Source organism: Equus quagga, chromosome 18, assembly GCF_021613505.1.
Source record: "Equus quagga isolate Etosha38 chromosome 18, UCLA_HA_Equagga_1.0, whole genome shotgun sequence".
In the NCBI taxonomy this organism is placed as follows: domain Eukaryota; kingdom Metazoa; phylum Chordata; class Mammalia; order Perissodactyla; family Equidae; genus Equus; species Equus quagga.
The window spans coordinates 5416878-5438748 of NC_060284.1; the positions used below are offsets into that span (position 1 = coordinate 5416878).

General features: G+C 42.1%; 1 protein-coding gene across 8 annotated transcripts in view; it reads left to right on the forward strand.

Moving 5' to 3' along the window:
• The window catches only part of SGIP1 (SH3GL interacting endocytic adaptor 1), a 198697-nt gene that overhangs the window by 92040 nt on the left and 84786 nt on the right, over nucleotides 1–21871 (forward strand). For all 8 annotated transcript variants that reach the window (XM_046645840.1, XM_046645841.1, XM_046645843.1 and 5 more), the window contains 2 exons: nucleotides 1018–1072; nucleotides 1769–1944. In XM_046645840.1, the coding sequence (XP_046501796.1) occupies nucleotides 1018–1072; nucleotides 1769–1944 (231 nt within the window). The remainder of the gene's footprint in view (nucleotides 1–1017; nucleotides 1073–1768; nucleotides 1945–21871) is intronic.

The window sequence follows — 21871 nt, forward strand, 5'->3', positions numbered from 1 at the left end:
ATCCCAATCGTGCAAACTGTCTCTTTCCTAAAAGTGTTGGTTGCCTGCTGTTACAATTAGTTCAGACAGGAGTACTCCCAGGATCGGAGGGTGGAAATCTTGGAGTCTTCTTGAACCTTCCTGCTCCTTTTTCTCCTGTGACTGATCTGTTACCAAGAACGAACAGTTTGTCCTTCCAAATGTCCTTGACTCATCCCTTCCCACCACCAACAACTTAGTCCTTATTCTTAGCAATCTTCCCTGAATTGGTGCAAGTATTTGAATGAGTTTTCTTTCCTCCAGTTTCTTCTGCTCCCAATCTATCCTGAAGCACACTTCCAAAACACCTTAAGATTCTGCTTTCAGCATGTGCTGTGCTAACTGAGAAGCTACAGGAGCTATATCATGTATAAACTCTTCCCCCAGCATGGTGGCACCCATGGTCTTATTTCCCGTGGTCTCCCACCATACGGCTTCCTTTCCAGTCGTGTCATCTTTGCTTTTCCCTCTCCTCTGCCCATCTGAGTCATACTGTGCCTTCCTGCCTTGGTCTCAGGGCAGGCTCCTTCCCTCCACCCATTCCCCTCTGTCCTCCCTATCTGCCCTAAAGGGCGCAGCCCCCACCCCCATTCTTTCACTAACTTCCTCTTCCTTCAAACTTCTGTCACTGATGTTTTATGTTTTGTATTCTTTTTTTTTTTTTTTTTTGCCTTCCAAAATACATTTCAATTTTCCTGAGGACAAACAGTTCTCATTTTGTATCCCCCTGTGTTGCTTACCAGAAATGCATGATAAATTCTCTTTGAATGTTTTCTTTCATTGACAGTTGATTTCTAGTTTATTTTCCCAGTAGGAAGACTCTCCAAGCATCTTTAAGTAAATAACTAAACAGATACTGTTCAGCCATCATTTCTAAAGGGTAAGATCCTAGCCTCCTGAAATAAGAGACATGTCTGTATCCGTAAGTAAAAGGAAAATGAATAATTCCTTGATCATTGTCAGGATAGTAATTGCTTGATGTGCACTTGCATTTTATAGAACTCGCCTGAGCTGGATGAAGAAGGCTACAGCATCAGACCTGAGGAACCCGGCTATATCCTTTCTTTACTTTTTTAATTTTTATTTTCTCCCAGAAAACAGTATGATCAATTCAGGTTTTAAACAGGTGCTGAAATTACCCAAGTTTCTCAAGTCCTGTTGTCCTTAGTATTAGAGATAAATAAACAGCACAGAGAACAGCCTGATCACTAACAAGCAGGCATTTTTGCCTTGATCTATTCATAGAAAAGAGGGAGAGGACGGAGAGAAAAATGTGCTGAAAACAACTGTGCAAATTGTGGGGACTGGGTTGTCCGATCCAGCAGTGTCATTTATAGTGACTGGAAAACAGCTCTGACTTATCCTCTCCCCACTAATCATCTCTGGGCACAGCATGTCGCACTCGGAATCACTTAATCCAAAATCGTCCATAGAGTGGCCTTCCTCTCTGCGTAGACCAGTCAGCTCCCATGGGCCCGTCACAATGTGCACCAAGTGTGACACACCCAATGGCCGACTGGAGCAAAAATGTAGGATGTGGTAACCACTGCTTCTTGAAATTCACCGTCCTTTAATCACGTTCTCAGGAAAGGTGAATACGTTCTAACCCTTGCCTGCTTTCCTTTTTTATGTTTGTTAGTTTTGCTTTGACATTCTGCCATCTAAGGATACTTTGGCTGCGTCTATGAGCAATCACTCATCATTGCCTCCCAGTAGAAAAAAGAGTTATATATCTTTAACTGTGTTCTACCTACCAAAGGAAAGCACTTTTATTCTTCGAGCGAGTCGGAAGAAGAAGAAGAATCACACAAGAAATTTAATATCAAGATTAAGCCACTGCAGTCTAAAGACATTCTGAAGCACGCTGCCACTGTGGATGAACTGAAGGCGTCGATAGGCAACATCGCCCTTTCCCCATCACCAGTGGTGAGTGGCTTTTCGTGCCAAGCTTTGGTGAGAGTGGACAGTTCTGCCCATGTGCGTTGAGTAGATCAGCAACTCCTGACACTGAAGGCTGCATGTGGTCACCATTTGTGAACTATATAAGCCTTCCATAGCTCATTCTAGCTTTAGAAAGTTATGCTCATTTTATATTGCAGTTCTTGTGCTTTTCAGAATGGTAAAAATGCATGAGACCACCTTTCTTTTTGACTTGCTTTCCTGCAAGTATTTTAAAAGAAAAAAATAGAAAGGTTATCGGGACTTACTTCTAAAGTGATTAAAAACACTACGAAGTTTACATGTTTACTAATAGTGACTTTTTAAAGCACCTCTTAGTGTCCTTTTTAATAATATAACACATAGAAACTCATGGGAAGAAAACCAAAGAAATTGCTTTTCTTAAAAAAAAAAAAAAACTTTTCATTGCCATGCTCCAAAAAAAATATTAGTCTCATAGATCATAGTCAAAAAAGATACTAAACCTCATAATCTTCATTATATTTTATTATCAAATTATCTTAAATACTCTCATTTTTTAGGCAACTGAAATACAGATTATGTGTTATTTGTATTATTCAAATTAATATTTTTTACAATTTGTTCTTCCTACTCCCAATCCCCATCTACTAAATTTCTCTAGTTGCTGAATTCTGAGTTCCAACATTTATAGCAGTCTCTCTGTGGTGTTTGATAAATGCTACAATTGTTTTCTTAAAATAGCTGTGAGGAGCAGATGAAGGTTCTCAAACCAGCAGCTAATATGTTCTTGGCATCTTCTTCAGAGGGATGTGATCTCCCGACAGCATTCCCCCTGAATGAGGTAGTTAATAAGTGCTGAACCATTTGTGAGATGCTTCTGGAAATATTTCAACCAATCCCTCTAAAGGAGTTGTAATCATCTATCCTTTGAGAATAAACATTTGCCTGCCACAGATGAATAAAATCTATAATGACACCTTCTTTAGTGCTTATAATGGCCTTTATCACTCCCGTTAGTGACAAATAAAATGATTGCTAAGTAATCAGCCACAGCAATTGATATTTCAGGTAATTTTTGATCGTATACTCATTTGCCATCTTAAGATGTCTTCCTGAAAAGCAAAGCATGAAATATATTGGTCTTGTTTCCCTTCTGCAATGGGAGGTACAGATTTTGAACTCACGTAGTGGTCTGTAATACCAGTGATTTCTAGTAATGGGGGTATATTAAATGCACACATTTTGACTTTTCAGCTGACATCTTCCAAATCATTTTTCGCTTACTGAATCATTTTTTAAATTAATTGTAAAAATCTGTTTAAATGCCTGAAACCTGTTTATATCCACTTCTCTGTAGGGTGTAATAAACTTAGTGGGCATTTGGAAGCTACCCGGGGGTAAGTGTAAGATGCAAGATCACGAGATTAAATGAACAAATTTACATGAAAGAAATCTTACTAGAACAATCCCAGACACATGGTGTATATTAGCTGAAAGCTGGTTGACTCTAGGAAAGGAGGAATTCCCTCCATCGAAGAGAATATGTGCGCCCAAGTCATCTGATAGATAGTTCTCCAACAAGACGCGTTGCTGAGGGCGCAGCAAGAAGAGCGGTCATTTACTCTGAGCTCTTCTCAACACCTGTTTGCAAGGTAATATGTTGACATGATGTGGTTAAGACTGATGAAAAGATGTTAGAGACAGCGGTGTGAAAACCAGACGGAGACACCCAGAGAGAGCAATCACGGGGTTGGGTTGTTTCTGCATACCAGCGACACCACAAACCAAGGGACCTTCAGATTGTCCTACCGCCACCACCCCCGCATCCCCAGCTTGTTCCCTCTACTGTGAGAGCCTGCCTCTGCCATTCCCATGATTCTAAGTATTTGTGGGGTTTGATGTTTAGTATAGGAGAGTGAGCTCTTATTGCTACTTCAGGGAAAGGTAAGAATGTTTCTAAATATAGGAAAGTATAAAGAGAGATTGGAACTGAAAACATCGTTTTGGCTTCAGAACCCTTGCCCTCTTCTAGATCACCCATGTGTACCTGTATTTCACAGATGACATACATAGTATGTTAGCTCCAGAACCAGATAAGTAGACGAAAACCTTCTGAAATCCAGTTAGTGCCATGACAAAAGTGGCAAATGCTCTGTGCATCTTTAGGTTTCCAGCCAAACAGTCAGACACTTGTATGTCTACACTTAATTCAGATACACAAACAGAAAAACAGAGCCATACCAGTTAATACTATATGTGTCAGAATATTTCATTCAGGCTAAGGATCTTAGGGTAAAAACCATCAATCATTACACTGATAGAAAAAGAGGAAATTCCAAGTGGTAAACTATTTATAACAATGGCTTATGTTGGATTCCTGTTTTCTATTTCTTTTGAAGAATTTTAAGATAAAGTTGTTTTTCACTTGTTCTTTTCATCTATCTGTGAATATATATCAATGAATTGTAACTCGTTTGGTATCTCTTATCATAAATTTTGAATAGTTTCCTGGTATACACTTCATGGTCAAATTACTCAATAAATGAATGAAATGAATGACTGCATGGATGGATGAATTAATGAATGAATTATATATATTTATGTGTGTATATAATATAAACCTATCTGAAGATTACTCCTTCCCCAAAACAAAGCTTCAGGAGCATAGAAAATCTGGGTTTTCATTGCTGGCAATGATCCTACTGTCTAGGCAAACACAATTTCAGTCCAGACCTCACCGTGGTTTGATTTTTATATAGAAATAAAGTATAATGTGGCCCAGGACAAGGCAGAGCACCAGAAAAGAAGAGGTGGTGATGCGGTGGTTAACACACGGGAACAGGATGTTAATTTCTGTTCTTACCCTGAGAAGAGAGCATGCTGATAGGGCAAAGAATGAACAGCACCCAGGTTTTAGTTGTTGATTTGGCATCTGTACGAGTTGGAATACTGATGGAGCTACTTCAACAGAGACCAAAATAGTAATGGCTTAAACAAAATAAGTAGTTTACTTCTCTCCCATATGAAAGTCAAAGCTGGTAGGCAGTTCAGATGGATAATAGAGCCCTACGCCAGGGGTCATTCAAGAACCCAGGAACTTTCTGTATTATTGCTCCACCTTTCCGAGGGTGCTGCTGCCTTCCCACCATCAGTGACCTCCACGTGCCAGCCTCGGGGTGGAGGAAAGAGAAAATTAAAAAGTGGCTTCCTTTAAGGATTTAACTCAGAAGTTGCACACATCACTGTCACTCAGATCCCGCTGCCCATGATTTAGTTGTGTGGCCATATTAGCTGAAAGGGAGTCTGGGAAATGTAGTCTTGGCTGGATTGACATGTAACCAGCTAAAATTCCGGGTTCTGTTACTAAATAACAAAGGAGCAATTGGATATTGGTGGGCATTGACAGTTTCTGCCACTGTGTCTTAAAAATTCTTAGATTGCTGTTGAGAGTTCGTTAGGAAATGAATTTTTTTTCCTGTTTACCTTCAAATTATTGTCAGAACCTATTGAATCTAGGAAGTTTCCTTTTAAAAATTTCTAGGTGCTGGACCCGTGTCATAGTAGTTAAGTTCAGTGTGCTCTGCTTCGGTGGCCCAGGTTCATGGGTTCAGATCCCAGGTGGGGACCTACACTGCTTGTCAGCCATGGCTGTGGTGTCATCCCACATATAAAGTAGAGGAAGATTGGCACAGATATTAGTGCAGAATGAATCTTCCTCAAGCAAAAAAAAAAAAGAGGATTGGCAACAGATGTTAGCTCAGGGCTAAACTTCCTCAGCCAAAAAAAAATTCTAATCACTATTTTGTAAACACCAGTGATGCTATGCCGCATACTAGCCAGCTGCAGGATGAACAGAAACAAATTTCATTAAAATACCTACTTGTTTGGTTGAGGCAGACCCTTCCAGCAGTAACAGTGTTCCCTCTGTGTTACAAAGTTCACTGCTTTTTTGAAGCAGGTGGTTTCATTGTTGAAAGAAAAGTGTTAAACCCAAATGCTGTGTAACTTTTGTCTTTGGTTGTATTGTGCTGTTTCGAGGATGAACAAGGGACAAAGTCACTCCTTTTCCCGACACGTTTTCTGTGAAGCAGGCTAAATCCAACACCAAGATTAGCGTGAAGGATGTTTATTAAGGAGTGAGCCCAGGCTCAGCACCTGTGGGGGCGGGGGGCATGCAGAAGGAGCAGTTAAGCTGTTCTGCATGCCCAACAGCAGCCTGAGCTGATCGCAGGGGGATCTCTGAGCTGGAAAGACCCTTCAGAGTTGTGCTGGGTTTGTCTGAGATGAATGACCTTCACGCTACGTCAGTCAGGACTCCGATAGGGGTGGGCAAAGAAGGGGCGGAGTGGCTTCCTGCAGCTGACGCAGGTCCTGAAGCCTTGACCGTTGAAGGCTGTCTGCAAATATCGCTCCTAGCAGCTGGTGCAAGAAGCCCTTCTGAAGAGAAATCTATGGGGCACATTTTCTTGTCCTCCACAAATCCCCTGTACCTGACATAGAGCCTTTTTCATATGTCATTGCCATTCAATAAATACTTGTGTGAGTGAGGAGTGAGCAAATATATGAAAGGCCAGGCCAAGGACAGAGCACTGTGGCATGTCACCACCCATCTGTTGATAACACACTTCAGCCTTCCTTGTTCACCGTACAATGACTCGCCTAACCACGCTCTCATCCTGGCCACATATTTCCATGTTCTTCACACCAGTGATGGAAATGTCATTAAACACAATGCTGAATTTGAGACATCGAATGTCAACAGCTTTGCCTGAATCCTCTAGACCAGAAACCCTATCAGAGAGGGGGATGGGGTTAGTCTGCCGTAACTATTTCTTTGTGCTGGGACTTAGGGTTCTCACCTTCTTTTCCAAGTGCTTTCTGGCTATCTGTTTAAATAATTTGTTCTAGAATTTTGAGTTAATAGGAGGCAGCTGTGTGGTAACAGAAAGCGCATAGCACCGTAGCTCATGGACTCAGGCCTGGGCGCCACGTCCAGGTCTGCTGTGTTCTACCCGTGGAAACTTAGACAAGCCCCATAATTGTTCTGAGCCTCTATTTCCTCTCCTGTGAAGTGAGGATAATGACAGTCCTTATGGGGTTTTTGTGCAGGTGATTATCCATCGCTGGCAGGGTCAAATCTTCTTTGACTTTTTGTCCCCTGTGTTTGCATAGTGCATGGCACAGGTGAGGCCCTTTTGTTGATAGTTTTCAACAGATGACTGAATGAGCAAAGCACGCAGCTGATCCCACCACCAGTACGTGATGCATAAGTGGAGCTTTACGATTGTTCCTTTCTTCATGACTAGTTATATTAGTCAGAGTTCCCTAGAGAAAGAGAACCAACAGGATGTGTGTGTGTGTGTGTGTGTGTGTGTGTGTGTGAAGAGATCTGCTGTGAGAAATTGCTTCACGTGATTACGGAGGCTCAGAAGCCTCACTATATGCCATCTGCAAACCGGAGCCCCAGGACAGCTGGTGCTGAAATTCAGGCCGGGTCCAAAGGCCTGAGAACCTGAGGAGCTGATGCTGTAACTCCCATGTGAGGGCAGGAGAAGACCAGACGAGATGTCCCAGCTCAAACATGAGGCAGAAAAGGGGGTGAAGTCGTCCTTCCTCTGCCTTTGCCTCTGTTCAGGCCCTCAGTAGACTGGAGGATGGCCACCCACAAAGGGGAGGGCCATTTCTTCACTGACTTCACCAATTCCGACGCTCATCTCATTCAGAAAGGACCTCATAGACACACCTAGGAATAATATTTAATCTGGGTACCCTGTGGCCAGTCAAGTTGACCCATAAAATCAATCATCATGCTAGTCTATATATATTTTTTTTGGATTTAACTTTCCCCCTTATTGAGAGCCTTGTCTCAGCTTCCCCATTTCCAGTCTCCTGCCCTAAAGGCATTCTGTGTTTTCATGTTCTGGATTATCATATATCTTCATCTCAAGGCTTGAATTTAGTTAAAGGGGTTTGGGGATCTCTTGCCTACCTTAGACTTTAATCCTGAACCAAATCTGATCCATCTTTTAGAAGAACTACTTTGAAGTCGGTTTTTTTCATACTGGACATTTTGATTGATATTTCTTTAAACTCAGATAGAAATTTTGTACTTATCCTCTGAAGGACCTGGTGTATAGTGGGAAAGATGTTGCAATCTGATAGGCCTGAACTCAGCCTCTTGCTAGCAGTGCTGCTTATGGAGGTTTCCTAAACCTATCTGAGTGTCAGTTTCTTCATGTCTAAAGTGGGAATCCCAAACACCTACCTTCCAAGGTGGCTGTTGGCATGTCCATCTCCTTCTGTGAGTACAACATAAAGGTCATCCGCCATAAGGGAGGAGATAGAAACAGAGACACGAGATGGGTAGTTTTGCTGTTTGCTTCCCCTTATACCGTACTCCCTACATTCACGGTGGAAGCAGACCTCCATTACATCTTCCCAGAATAGCTGTGTTCTTAAAAAGTAAAATTATTTTCTGAAAGGGGCTAAATAAAATAATGGGTGCAAGATTGAACTGTAAGGAAACATGCCTTTACAAAAACAACAAAATGAGAATTAGACATAGCAGTGAATACAATTCCATTTAAGATAATTTGAGGGAGATGGAAATAGACACTTATTCCAGTGATGTCACAATTACTCAAACAACTGGGCCCTACCTCTTCACTGGGTTGCCTTGGGCAAGTTCCAAAACCTATGCCTGTTTCTTCACCTACAAATGAAGATGATTCCAGTACCTACTTCATAGGATATTGTGAAGCTTGAATGAGTTAATATATATAAAGTGCTCATTGTAGATACTACATTCAGAGTTTATTTCATTGTTGTTGTTAGAATTATCTGCAAGGCCTAGGGCACATTTTAAAGAACATCATTAATAGCGATAAATCAGGATACCCAAATAGCCAAAAGTCATTTAGAGTCAAGACCGGTAATTATCCCATGCATGAAACTGGAAAACTAATAAAAGAAATTTTTTGTGCTGCCTGTGAACTGATTTTGGAGGTAATTCCAGAGCATTCCTAAGTTGTTTTAAGTAGCATCAAAATCCCCCAAACAAGTCTGGTGCTCCTTCAGGAGACTATTGAAAGCAAGCATTCACAATGGGATCTTGTACTGTGCATCAACCCCCCAAGTTTATTTCATGGAGAATTCACATTGTTTCTCATCCCCCTTCAAATCAATTCACCAAATATTTGGTAAGCACCTTCCATGTAGCAGGCACTGAGAGCTAATATCAGAAATACTGGACAGACGTTGTCTGACCTTCTTGCTAACACTGCTTACAAATTTACCAGAGAACAATGTATAACCAGTGTTGCTAGCAGCACACAGAAGCCGGACTTGCATTTGTGGTCCAAACCCCTGCCTGTCTTCGCTTCAATTTCCTGATTGAAGATATAGTCTTCTGCGGGCAGCTTCCCCTCTGGCTTCCATTGCAGTCTCCTGGCTTCCTCACCCTTCCCAGGGTCTCAGATGTGGACATCTCTGTCTCTCCAGAGCCCACAGGGAGCACTATCTCTGACACATCTTCAGCTGTGTGCTTTGCTCCCTGGATGCTTTGGAACCTGTGGCTTCTGTAGCTGTCATGGAAGCCAGAAGACAAATGCGGTGGTTTAATTCTTGCTGCAACATCATCTCTTCCTTTTCTCATATGCTGCCATTGGTTTCTTTACTTTCGTTCTTTGGTGAGCCAAGAATCTCTGCCAGCTTACCTTGAGAAGGTGTCCTTAACTACAAGCATTTAGTTCTGTACCAATTAAGAACACTTGCTCTGGAGTAAGTCAGAACTAAGTTTGCATTCTGCCTCCGCACTCGTTATCCGCATAACCCTGGGCAAGTTACTTAAACCTTTAAGCCTCAGTCAAAGCTGAGTCAAGTGTAAAATCCTTCTAAGAATTAAGGAAGTGATGCATAGAAAGTGCTTAGTACTTTGTAAGTAAATTTGCGTATGTAAGAGAGATGCTTAGTAAATGACAGCTGTTATTAATCAGAACAACACCACCGTGTCTCGTGGTGAGGACTCGTAAACATCCTTTAAGGTCACAGACCACTCTGAGAAGTTATGATGGTGATGGTGTTGGTGGTGGCAGCTGTGAAAATTTGAGGGCTGACTGTGTCAGATGCTTCATGTTGTTAACTCATTTATCCCCATGACAACCCAATGAGATAGGTACTCTTATTATCGCCATTAGACAGATGAGAAAATCGAGGCACAGAAGGATTAATCAACTCACTCAAGGGGTCACAGCCAGTAAGTGAAGCTGCTTGGACTTAAACCCAGAAGGTCCAGTTTCTAAGTCAGAACTCTTAACCACTGTGTTATACTACTTGTGATGAAAGCTATTGGCTCTCTTTCCAGGGGGAAAATGAGATGTTCATTAGCTCATCCAGAACATTTTACACATAATTTCTGAGTGCTCACAAACCCTTTGAAGGCTTTCACTTCGATGGTGAATAAAGGGCTGTGATCCCACCTCAGAAGCCCACCTTCCAGGCTCTCCTCCCGGTCACTCTTCAGACACCCCCTTCCACAGGACTTCGGGTGTCCTACCATGTGACACGAGAGTAAGGCTGAGCTGGCAGGTCAGTCGACTTAATTGCTGCTGTGTCATATGTGATTTATAGTTTATTAAAATTCATTTTAAGACTTTATGCACCTTTGTTTTAAATGTTAAGGAATGACACCTCAGTTTTACATGACTCATATAGTTCAGTTCCCTAATCAATCAAATAAGTATTTTTATGTCGATGGTTCATTATAATAATGGTTTATGTTTTATAAATGCCCAGTCAAGATCAGAAAGACAGATTGAGCAGCTACACTATTCAGCAGACAGGGAAGTGGTGATAGCTCCATTTTACAGAAGAAGCCAACTCAGGAAGGTCAAGAGGCTGCTGAAGGTTCGAGGGCCGAGACTCAAACTCCAGCATCTCCCTCCTTCCTGCCTAGTTAAAAACACAGCATGTTTTCTCACCTACAAAGTAAAGGTCTATGATTCAATTCTCCTTATGATCCCTCTCAGCTTTGATATTTTGCTATGTATTCTGGCCTAATAGTCTCGGTGGGAAGCTCTCCGTTCTAGGGGCAGACTGGGGAGACAGCAAGGAGCCCAAGAAAGAGAACGTTTCCTTGAAGCACCCTGGAGAAACAGGCAGAGCAAAGGCTTTGAGTCTGTACCTTGTTATCTGTGTCCCTGGGCAAGTTCCTTAACTGGGAGCCTCAGAGCCCAAGTCTGCAAAATGGGAACGAGAACACCTGCTTCACAGGACTGATGTCACGATGACATGAGATAACGTTGCAAAATGCCCAGTTTATTGTCTGTCACCCAGGCAAGCGTCAGTTCCCGTTTCAGCTCTGCTTTCCTTTTTCTTAAGAGACTTGTGGGAGGCAGAAAGAAAATAAAAATAGCGAGGGAGGAGTTGAGAAAAGTTAAGAGAAAGGGGCTGATAGAGATGACGTGAGAGTGGGAGTCGATCTATCCTGGCACGTGTGCCTCCTCCCCTTGTCCGTGAAATTTAGTGATCCAAGGAATTAAAGAACTTGACATGACCTTATGCAGGAGCAATTAGTTTCATCTTGTGCCTGGAGATTTGCAATCCATAATGGAGTTATTTAATCGAAAAATACGGGGAGGGGGAGAGAGCTTCGAACAAGAGGCAGTCTGGTGCTGCTTGCCTATTCCAGGTGGCCCACCCACCCGCCCACCCCCAAATTAGCCTGCCATCAAGCCAAATCCGTGAATTTGCTGCTGCTTGGTAACACCACCCCCTTTCCTGTCCTCGCTCTGGCAGAAGGTTCAGCACCCCGCTGAGTTCAGTAAAAACAAAGAGTCATCCGCGGGGGAAGAGAGCTTCAGTCTCCTACACACGGGCATTCGCTCCTGGTGGAAGCACTGCATGGTGCAAGGGGAGGCTAAAGATTGCATGCATTCTGATGCTACGTGCTCAGCCCGGCCCTCAACTGCAGCGAGTGGGAGGGAAGAGGCTCAGCTTGGGTTCCACTCACAAGGAGAGCTTCCTAGAGCACATGTGATGTGGGTCGGGTCTAGTCCAGGGATATCAAGTATGGCGCACGTAAGCTGCCACTTCCCCACTTCCAGACCCTCAGCAGACACTGCAACTAGATCCCAGATCCCAGATGTAGTCTGAGAAGCCTGCACTAGACAGAACTGTAGGCAGCCCATCCCAAATCATCCCGAGTTGGCCCATGAGAGGTAACGTTTTTTTTGCAGGCCTTGAAGAGAAGAATGGTTGGGGAAATTGGTGGGACCTTCCTTTTTCAAAATATGTTTTTCGCTTTCCAAATTATAGTAAGCCATGGACTGTCTGCAGAAGAATTCGTTTGCTCTATGATACGTTTTTGTTCTTTCCTTCATTACTAATTATTTTTTCTTAGGGAACTCTCCGTTGCTTCCTTTTCCTGACCTTTAGAATAAATATCGTATTTTCGAATGTTTCATGCCCACCATATGCTGGTAAGAAGAAATTCCTGAGTTGTCGTATGTTTTGATCTCCTTGAAAATGGGCAGAATATGAATTCAGTCTGGATCGCCTTTGTCATTTTTTTCTCCAATTAATGTTGGCTGTACCCTCTGAGTACATGGCATTTTGCTTCCCTTTGTGAGGTGTAAGAGTTAGAATTTCCTTGCATAACTACAGATTTCAATCATGTTTCTCTGTCTCAGAGAACTGGGTTGGATTGGGGGTTCCGGAAGCATGATCCCCAGGCTTAGACACTTCTAAAGCTCAGTCACTGCTAGCAACGGAAAATCTAATTGAATGAGACAATATACCCACAACCTTGACACACAAAATGTCAGGATGTCCTCTACCAGAGGTAGCAAATTCTTGAGTTATATGCTTTTAATTGCAATGCTAATTACAATCAAAAAGGCTAATTTTTGTCTCTTTAAGCTCTTCTGCCTTGGTTGTATTAGTCCTACTGGTGTAAAGTTTAGAATTTAAAACTATTTTTATTAGCTAATGGCCATGATCAGGGTAGAATTTACAGGCTCTTTAAAGAAACAATGAATTTGGAAAATAAGTTTGTAACAGAAGCATAATTTGTGCACAATTCAGTAAATGTTGGGTTTATGACAACGAATCATGCACCCGGAACTTGTGCGTTCCTAATCCTTTCTTAACGGGGCTTTCCTCATGAGCCTACAACACTGGATGACCCATAGTAGCTTCTTAGAAAACACTTGGTGGTGGGTGGGATGGATGGATGCTCTTCACTGTGGGAAATTATATAGAACTTGGTGTTTAGCTTAATATGATGCAGTTTATATCCCTCACATTATTTTATAAAGAAAGCAAATTTATTTGATCTTTTCCCCTTCAATTCAACTAAGTTTCTTTCTCCTTTATTGGATGGCTGAACAAGGTGAGCAATAATTCCATTTCTTCTCCGACAGTTGGCAGTCCCTTTTAAAAGTTTATTCATGCATTCTTCTTTTCTGTGGATGCTAGTTTTTTGTCATAATTCTCTTCTCCCATTCCTGCACACATCCCAGAGAGATGTCTGTTTTCTCATCTAAAATCTCAGCTTTCAGTCATTCAGCGGTCCTTGACCCTGAGGGTAAAGGAGTAGATATTGTTATCTCTCTTATACTATTATATTTATTTTTATATTTGAGTTTCTATAAATGTATGAATAATAGTATAAAAATAACAGTGTAGGGGAAAAGTACCTATCCCTTTGTCCTTTGGAGGAGAATTTTTTAGTACCAGAAATAATCTACAGCAATGAATGTAATTTTTAATTGTCTTAGGAAAAAAAACTCTTAAGAGCATGAATCACCTACATTAATCATGTCAGAAAATGTTTCCTCAGAGAGGTTGCCCAATTGAAACTCCCTTTCCACCTCCTAACCTATTTGAAGTCCCTCTCTATTTTATTTTATTTTTTTAACATATTACATGGGGGATCAAAATGAGCTTCCAAAGAGTATTGAAAAACGACAGCATCTGTCACATGCAGGCGGTTTCTGATATTCTTGCATCTGTGCCTCTTCTCGGGAACAGACAGCACCAACCATCCACACCTGGGCGCTCCTGAGGAGCAACAGCCCTAAGCTGCACCGGAGCGGCCTGAAGCCTGAGTCTTTACAGTGGCCTTCAAGACCCTCATGGTGGGGACACCCCCAACCTCCAGATTAACGCCTGCCACTCTTCCTGCTCACTCCCTCCTGCCTGGCTCCCTGGCTCTGCCCCCACCCCCACCCCCATCCCTGCCCCAGGAGAGCTGTACTGTGACCCCCTCACCACCTTCAGGTGTTTGCTCAGTCACGTGACCACCTTATTCAGCATCTCAGAACTCCCTACCAGACACCTTCATTCACTCTGCTTATTAAAGTTGCATTTATCATCTTCTAAGAACTAAACACTTGGATCACCTATTATATTTATTATCTATCTCCTCCCCCCACTCTCAAAAATAAGCTCATTGGAGCTTTTCTGCCTTTTGTTCCTATTGTTTTGTTCACTAATATACCTAGAATAGAGCCTGGTCTTCATCAGGTGCTCAGTAAATCGCCGTTAATAGGTTTATAAATGACTAGATAATCCTTCTGCTCCTTGTGAAGACATGACTAGTCACAAATACCTGATAGGAAGGGGTTATATTTACAATAAATCTCACTAATTAAAATATAAAGATTCAAAACACAGCCATCCTATTTTTCAGGTTAGACAATTGCACACTCTTAAAAAGCTTATAGATCAGACCTGTTTTTCTGTCTTGGTCCCACTCTCTGAAGCTTGATGCCAGAATTTCCCACAGCAGCCCAGTTCCTTGTTAGGGGGCAGGGTGTATTTAGAGCACAAAACCTCCCAGGAAGGACCACTGCAGCTCCGCGTGGATTTTCTCCCTTCACCTGTTAGCTTTGGCTCTGGGTCTTATACAGAATTCAGTTTTAACTGTTGCTGGTTTCTAGCCCTCATGCAGAAATGTTGACTTCCACAAGACCTAACTCGAGTGACTACTTGCATTAGAAAGTGGTTTGGGGGACCGGCTCCGTGGCCAAGTGGTTAAGTTCTCACGCTCCGCTGCGGGGGCCCAGGGTTCGGATCCTGGCCGCGGACATGGCACTGCTCGTCAGGCCACGTTGAGGCGGAGTCCCACATCCCATAAGGGTGAGAGGCCTTTCAACAAGGCTTGCAAGTCAGAGAACTGCGTTTTCTCAGGGGGAGGGACAGGAAAATCCCTGCAGTTAGAGACCATTCAGTGGTTATATTTTAGGTATATGTTTTGTCCAATCCCAAACTCACTCTGTTTCTATGTACAAGTGCACCTGGGACGTACATTCCTTTTCCAGTTCTATTATCTTTTCCATAATTAAAAATCAACTCTGATGCTGTTAGCTCATTTTAAACCAAGGAATATCTTTGTTTTCCCCAAAGGTGAGTTGTCTTGTCATGTTTTTGTTTGTTTGTTTGTTTAACATTCTGAAGAAACCCTTAAACCAAGAGGCCGTACTCTAGGTGTTGGTAGCTGCTAACAATCAAAGCAAACAACATATTGAATAAAGATGCTTAAATCATCATGTAGCCTGGAATGGGAAAGTGAGGGAGTCAGGGCCTTATCATTTGTGTGTTGGTGTTTATTCTTCTGATTCTAATTAAATAAAATGAGTTTAATTCTAGAAAAAGACTGAGACATTTACCTTATAATCAAAGTTTCATTCCAAGGTCTGAAACCATGCCTAGAAACACACGCTCACTCCCCGAGCAGCTCATTCCCTGAGACCTGCTATGATGAACAGGCGTGATCTGCTGAACTCTTTCCACTGGAAAGGTGATTTTCCAGGCGCTGCGATCTGGGGGCTTTTAGCTCTGTTGTTTCTAGATCTCCATGCTGATAAGGCCCTGAAAGTGGGTTCAGTCTGTTTAGGGGACTTGGGCTGTGCCAGGAGCCCACCCCTGACCAGGCTGTCTGGAGTTAACAAGCTGGGATCCAGTCCCAGCTCTGCTCCTTTGTAACCATGTGACCTTGGAACTCATCTGAGCCTTTTTCTCATTGGTAAATTAGAGATAATAATGACCATAACTACATGAGGTAAAACAATAATGGTAAGTTCTCAATAAATGTTACCTGTCAATATCATCCTTGTCTTTACCATCCTCACAACAATTCTACCAGGCGGCCTCCCTACTTTACAAATTCTGGAATTGAGGCACATGTAACTTGTCCAAAGGCACCCAGACAATGAGAGGTTAAGCTAATTTGAATATATAAAAGCTCATGCTCCTCCTTCCAGGACAACTTTTTTGAAGCTATTTGATTTTAACCCAAAATTTCTTTTGGTCTGTAGATTGAGGACATGGACCTTCATAATTTTGATTTCTCTGTGCGGCTTACCAAGGGTCTGGGCCTGAAAGTCGCACAAGAATGTGGACCCTATCTCTGCCCTCAGTTTTTCTGAAGCATTAGCGTTTTGCTATAGGAGAAAATTCCATCCTGGAGATCTGGATCGCATGGCTCCGCGCTAATGTTTGTGCAAAGCTGTGCCACTTCCTTGGAGCCCTTGTACCATGTGCTAGCACCTGAGGTCATTAATGGGCAGAGAGATCAACAGTTAAGTGGGAGCTAAGGGAAACATTTATAGGAGCCGGAGAAGGAGCCGTTACAACCAGGGCCACATCCCTCGGGCCATGTATAATTCAGCCTTATTTCAAGAGCAATTCATCTTTCTATATGTTGAAAGACACTGTGCTTCAAACATTTGTATAATGTCTTAATGATCCCCAAAAGGAGAATTCATAAGCATGCTTCGACTGCCTACTGTGTGCTTGGCATTATGTTTGGGGGCAGAGACAGTCCATTCATAGCCATCACTGTGAGCTAATAACCTAGCAGAAATACTGAAATAATAAAGAACAAAATAAGAACTGCGTAAAATATACTAGCAGTGTGTACCTTTGTTTTCCCTGAGGCTGACAAATGCCAGGCAAATAGAAAGTCCTCCAACATGGGTTTATTATTTTGAACAGAAGGAATGTGCTGTGATCAAACAGGAGAAGGGAACAACTGATTCTGACTGGGGAGCTTGGGGAAGGCCCATGGAAGAAGTGTTGCTGGCCTTGAAGAATGAGTAAGATTTTAATTGAGGGAGAGGGGGAAGGCAGCGAAGGCTGATGAAGCAGCTGGAGCAGAAGGCAGGGGAGGATGTGAGTGCACTGCACATTCGGGAGATGTCCAGGCGCATCTGCAGCCAAGTGTAGGTTTCATCCAGACAGCAGTGCAGGATGAGGGCGTAAAGGCAAGCTGGAGCCCATCACGAAGGCATTAAATGACATAGAATGGAGTTTGCCTTCTATTCTCTGAATAATAGGGAGGTTTTTGAAGGGAAGAGTAATAGATTCACTTCACTGACTTTGAAAATAATTCTGGGGATAGTGCAAACGATGGATTTAGGAGATGAAATGGGAAGTAGGACCATCCGCTGGGAAGCTCATGTAGGAGGCTGGCTAACACCACTGTCATCGGGAGACGAGGCCCACACCAAGACAGTTACTGAGGAAATCAAAGAGCATTCCGAGGGCCCAGGACCACCCACCAGGAAAATGATCTGTAATTGTCCATGGGGAGTGGGGGAACTGAAGATGAGATGAAAGAACTGAGGGCTCCAGCCACGGTGTCTTGGGAGGAGGTGGTGAGAGGTGTTGGGTTTCCAGACAAGATTAGAGATTTTCTGGAAAATTTCATGTTTACTTTCATGACCATGCTTGGCTGCAATGCTTTCATGGCATTTTCCAACTCCCTTCAATATTACAAAACATAATTTTCTATTTTCAAGGCACAAATCTACTTGATGAACGTAAACCATTCAAAGGAGCTTAGAATGTGCTCACACAGAGGCCATACCTACGCCCTTTACAGCTTGAACTTGAAGGGGAGGCAAAACCTTACGCACTTCGTTTTTACCTGGAACTCTTTAACAAGAAGACAGAGTATCAGGCGAAAAACAAACAAAAGTTTATGAATAAGTCATGGAAAAATGAGAAACTCAGAGAGATGGACTCATAATTCAGGATTAAATATCACATTAATGGGGAAAGCGGGGGGATTGTAGACTTCTTAGAGGACAGTACGTGATTTTTAAGAAAGATGAATGGGCCCTTGGAAGAAGAGCTGGGAAGTAGGCCAGCTTGTGACAAAGTTTGGCTGGGTGCAGTGTCCACTGTGGTCTCCTCTCCTGGGGTAATTGAGACCTCCCTGATTGATGGAACTCCCCGGGAGGGGCTTTATGACAACTGAGTTCCTTTTGGAGGATTTATCTTTAGGCAGATACGGGAGTTAGGAGAAAGCCACTGCCTACGTTTGCTGTTTTTCAAGTGCTCACCGCTCAAAATAATCAATATAACAAAGTGGCCTCTTTTGGGGTGGTATATTCTTCTCCACTTCAAACTAAAGCCAGCAGCCTAGGAACGACCATGTCAGACACCCATAGGAAGCATTGTGAAAGCAATGCCTTAGAGGGCTGCTTTAAGGAAGCATCTGAGCCTTGATGTGTTTCTTCCTGAAAATACATTTCTCCTCTCATCTTCTCTTTATTTTTCCTCCTCATGCCTACGCTTTTAGAGGAAAAGTCCGGTAAGAAATAACAAGTCCTTTCCACATTTTGGCTGAACATTATTTATTCTGTTTGTTTTCGTCATCTGCATATCTAATGACTGGCTATGTTTAACACCTAAACAAGATTTCGAATTTTAAAAGCAAACCTTTGTGACCCAGACAGGGTCTAATTATGCCCAATGGGGAAAAAGGAAGTGGGTTGCTAAGCAGTTTTACAAGCCTGTTATTAAAGGCCACAGGGTGAGTTTGCAAAGATTCTCTTCTGCCTCGCTCACAGGCGGACGATCAAATATTTTAGGTATTAAGTTTCATTGATTGCAGCTCCCACTTAGATTAGTGAAGCTACATACATACATTATACGTACATACATAGTCACGTATAGTAATGTATGCATAGGAATGTATATTAGTATACACACATTACTATACCTACATTTACATATATATAGTAATGTATAGTAATGTATGTACAGTCATAGTAATGTATGTATGCATACATACATATATTAGTCAAGTATAAACATACATGAGCCAGGCAAACATTTTTTAAGTTAATTTTTTGTATAATCTACAACGTGATAGCACCCATCCTGAATGAATGCTGGGAAGCTAGCCTAGAAGAAGGGAGCTGTCTTTTGTTTTTTCAGTTAGAAAAATATCGCTTTCTAGAGTTGTCAGAGACAGAAAAAGAGGATCTTTATAAAGTGGAAAGCACCTCTTACACAGTCCTTTCTGCTACCACTGAGGGACTTTTAGTGGCAGCACAGATCTGGTAAGGTGTCCCTACATCTTTTTTTATTTTAAAGCAACAATGAAACAGATCTAGTAAAAAAAAAAAAATCCATATTCTCTGCTCAGCTGCCTGGTTTATTGGGAACATGCTCCCAGGATGCCAGTGCATGGCCGACACAGGTGACCTCTCCCCTGGGAAATATGAAAACACTGTGTTGCCCTGTTAACAAGCACCGAGAAGTGGTTGGTCGGTTGCTTCTGTTTAGCTCACCTAAGTGGGTGCTGCAGCGAGTGCCATAACCTTTCATCTGCCCATTGACCCGAGCCTGGCAGTCTCCGTACGGCGTGCAGGTGTCCCACACTTGTAGCGTGTCCAAGTGGCAGGAGGGAGGGGGAGCGTGAGACACAGGAAGAGCAAAAACTGAGGTCAAAATATGACAGTTTATCAAAATGTGGACCCAATGTCTTTTTGTTTCCAAAAACAAAATAAGCACCTATTATGTTTATTATTATTGCTAAACTAAATGGCCCACTTCTGAGTAAATGAGAGTCAACCTTGTATGACTTGCTATGCACATACAATATTGTTGGTGTATAGCAGCCTTTCTTTATGTTTTTACCAATTTCATTTATTCTCCTTGACCCTGAATCTTTCTCTAAATTATCCTAATTTGGCCACTTTAAATATTGACTGGACTGTGGGGCCTAAAGTCTAGCCATGGTGCTTTAAAAATTCTCTGTTCCTCATTGGTTTTCCTCCTGTGGTCCTTCCAGCAGAGTTCACAACAGGTCCTTCTTCTCATTTTCAGTTGTATGTCTTTAAGGATGAGTCCTCCTCCCACTCTCTTGCCTCACTTTTCTTTGGAAATGTTCATCTTGTTGATTTCTCAATCTGGTCAACTCATAATGATATTTCGGTCAGTAACAGGCTCTTTTTTCCTCTTCCCCAATGGAGTTTCAGAAGATCATCTCGACCAAGTCCTATTGGATATGACAGGTGTTCTCTGTAACCTGACTTGTGATAGACACAGGAACAAATTTACATATAGATGAACATCTACGATAGGGAAGGCAGATAGGTGCTTACTAGATAGGCATCTACCTAAAGCATTGAAAAGCAAATAAGAATATTGGCAGGGAGCGTAATAATAATGATCATATATTCTAATTCTCTCCTAGAAAATCCTATAACATGAACCACTGAGTTTGCTATGACTAGACGGTATAAAAATAATACTTGTTTGGTGCTTTGTAGCTTTTGATGCATTTTCCTCTGCTTCTCTGTAGCGCTGAAGTTGACAAATGAGGATATTGTAAAGCTTCAAAACCTAAGGCTGGTTATTCAGTGATCTTGATGAGCAGGACAGATTGTGTTTGGTTACTTCTTTTTATAAATATGTTAAAACACTCGCATTGGCTAAGACTAAGGTATCCTAGTTAGCTGAATTTAAATTAATCCTTTTGGACAAAGAATAACAAAACAAAGCTGGTGTGGAGTGAGGACCCTGTGGCCTGTGAGGACATGATCGGAAGTATTGTTTTTTAGAGAGGCATATTCATATTGCAAATTATATAAATTTTAGAAATATAACATATTCTAACCAAAGATCTTCATTCTAGTGATCAAATCATAAATTAGTAGTGTATACCCACTTTGAAAATAACCTCAAAATACAAAGTAAGAGTTATCTCTAAGTTGAACACCAAAATAAAGGTAGAGGTAAAAATAAAATGTTTTTCAGAACCTTCTCCAGAATGCTTCAGAAGATCAAGAGAAATCTAGGAATTAAGCAATTAATGTTTAATTAGGCACACAGGACATTTGTTCAGAAAACAAATAGACCAATTGCAAAGTCTCCATTTGAGTAATCAGGTGAAGTAATAATAAGAGCAGATAAAATTGACTGAGAGCTTATTACCTGTGACACAGACGCCTGCAATCAGAGACAAATTGGCCACCTGCAGATTCTGAACAACTGAATAGGTATTTTGTCTGGTTGTGCAGTTAAAAACAATTTTAGCCTGCATTTAAAAACCAGAATATTTGAAATTTAAAAAAACGTCAGATGTGCATCTTCTGAGGAACTCTGATGACCCGGCAGCACTAGGTCAAATATCTGCACAGCCGCACAGGTGTGCGTGAGCAGCGGCCAGTTCCCTGAAGCTGCGTAAAACACATGTCCTTACACAAAGCACCCCTCTCCTTGCCCGGCATGCACTTCAGCTGGTAACTCAATTCCTAGAATGTTCAGCTTCTAGAATACATCAAGACCAGATACTGAGTAGGTTTCCTTCCATCTTTGAAGTTAATTCTGTATATTGGTAAAATAAACATAGAATGCTAAAGGCTTCAAAGTTCTTGGGAAATGACAGGAGAAAGAGTAGAATAAAACTTGTAGCAGGGGGCTGGCCCCGTGGCCGAGTGGTTAAGTTCGCGCGCTCCGCTGCAGGCGGCCCAGTGTTTCGTTAGTTCGAATCCTGGGCGCGGACATGGCACTGCTCATCAGACCATGCTGAGGCAGCGTCCCACATGCCACAACTAGAAGAACCCACAACGAAGAATACACAACTATGTACCGGGGGGCTTTGGGGAGAAAAAGGAAAAAATAAAATCTTAAA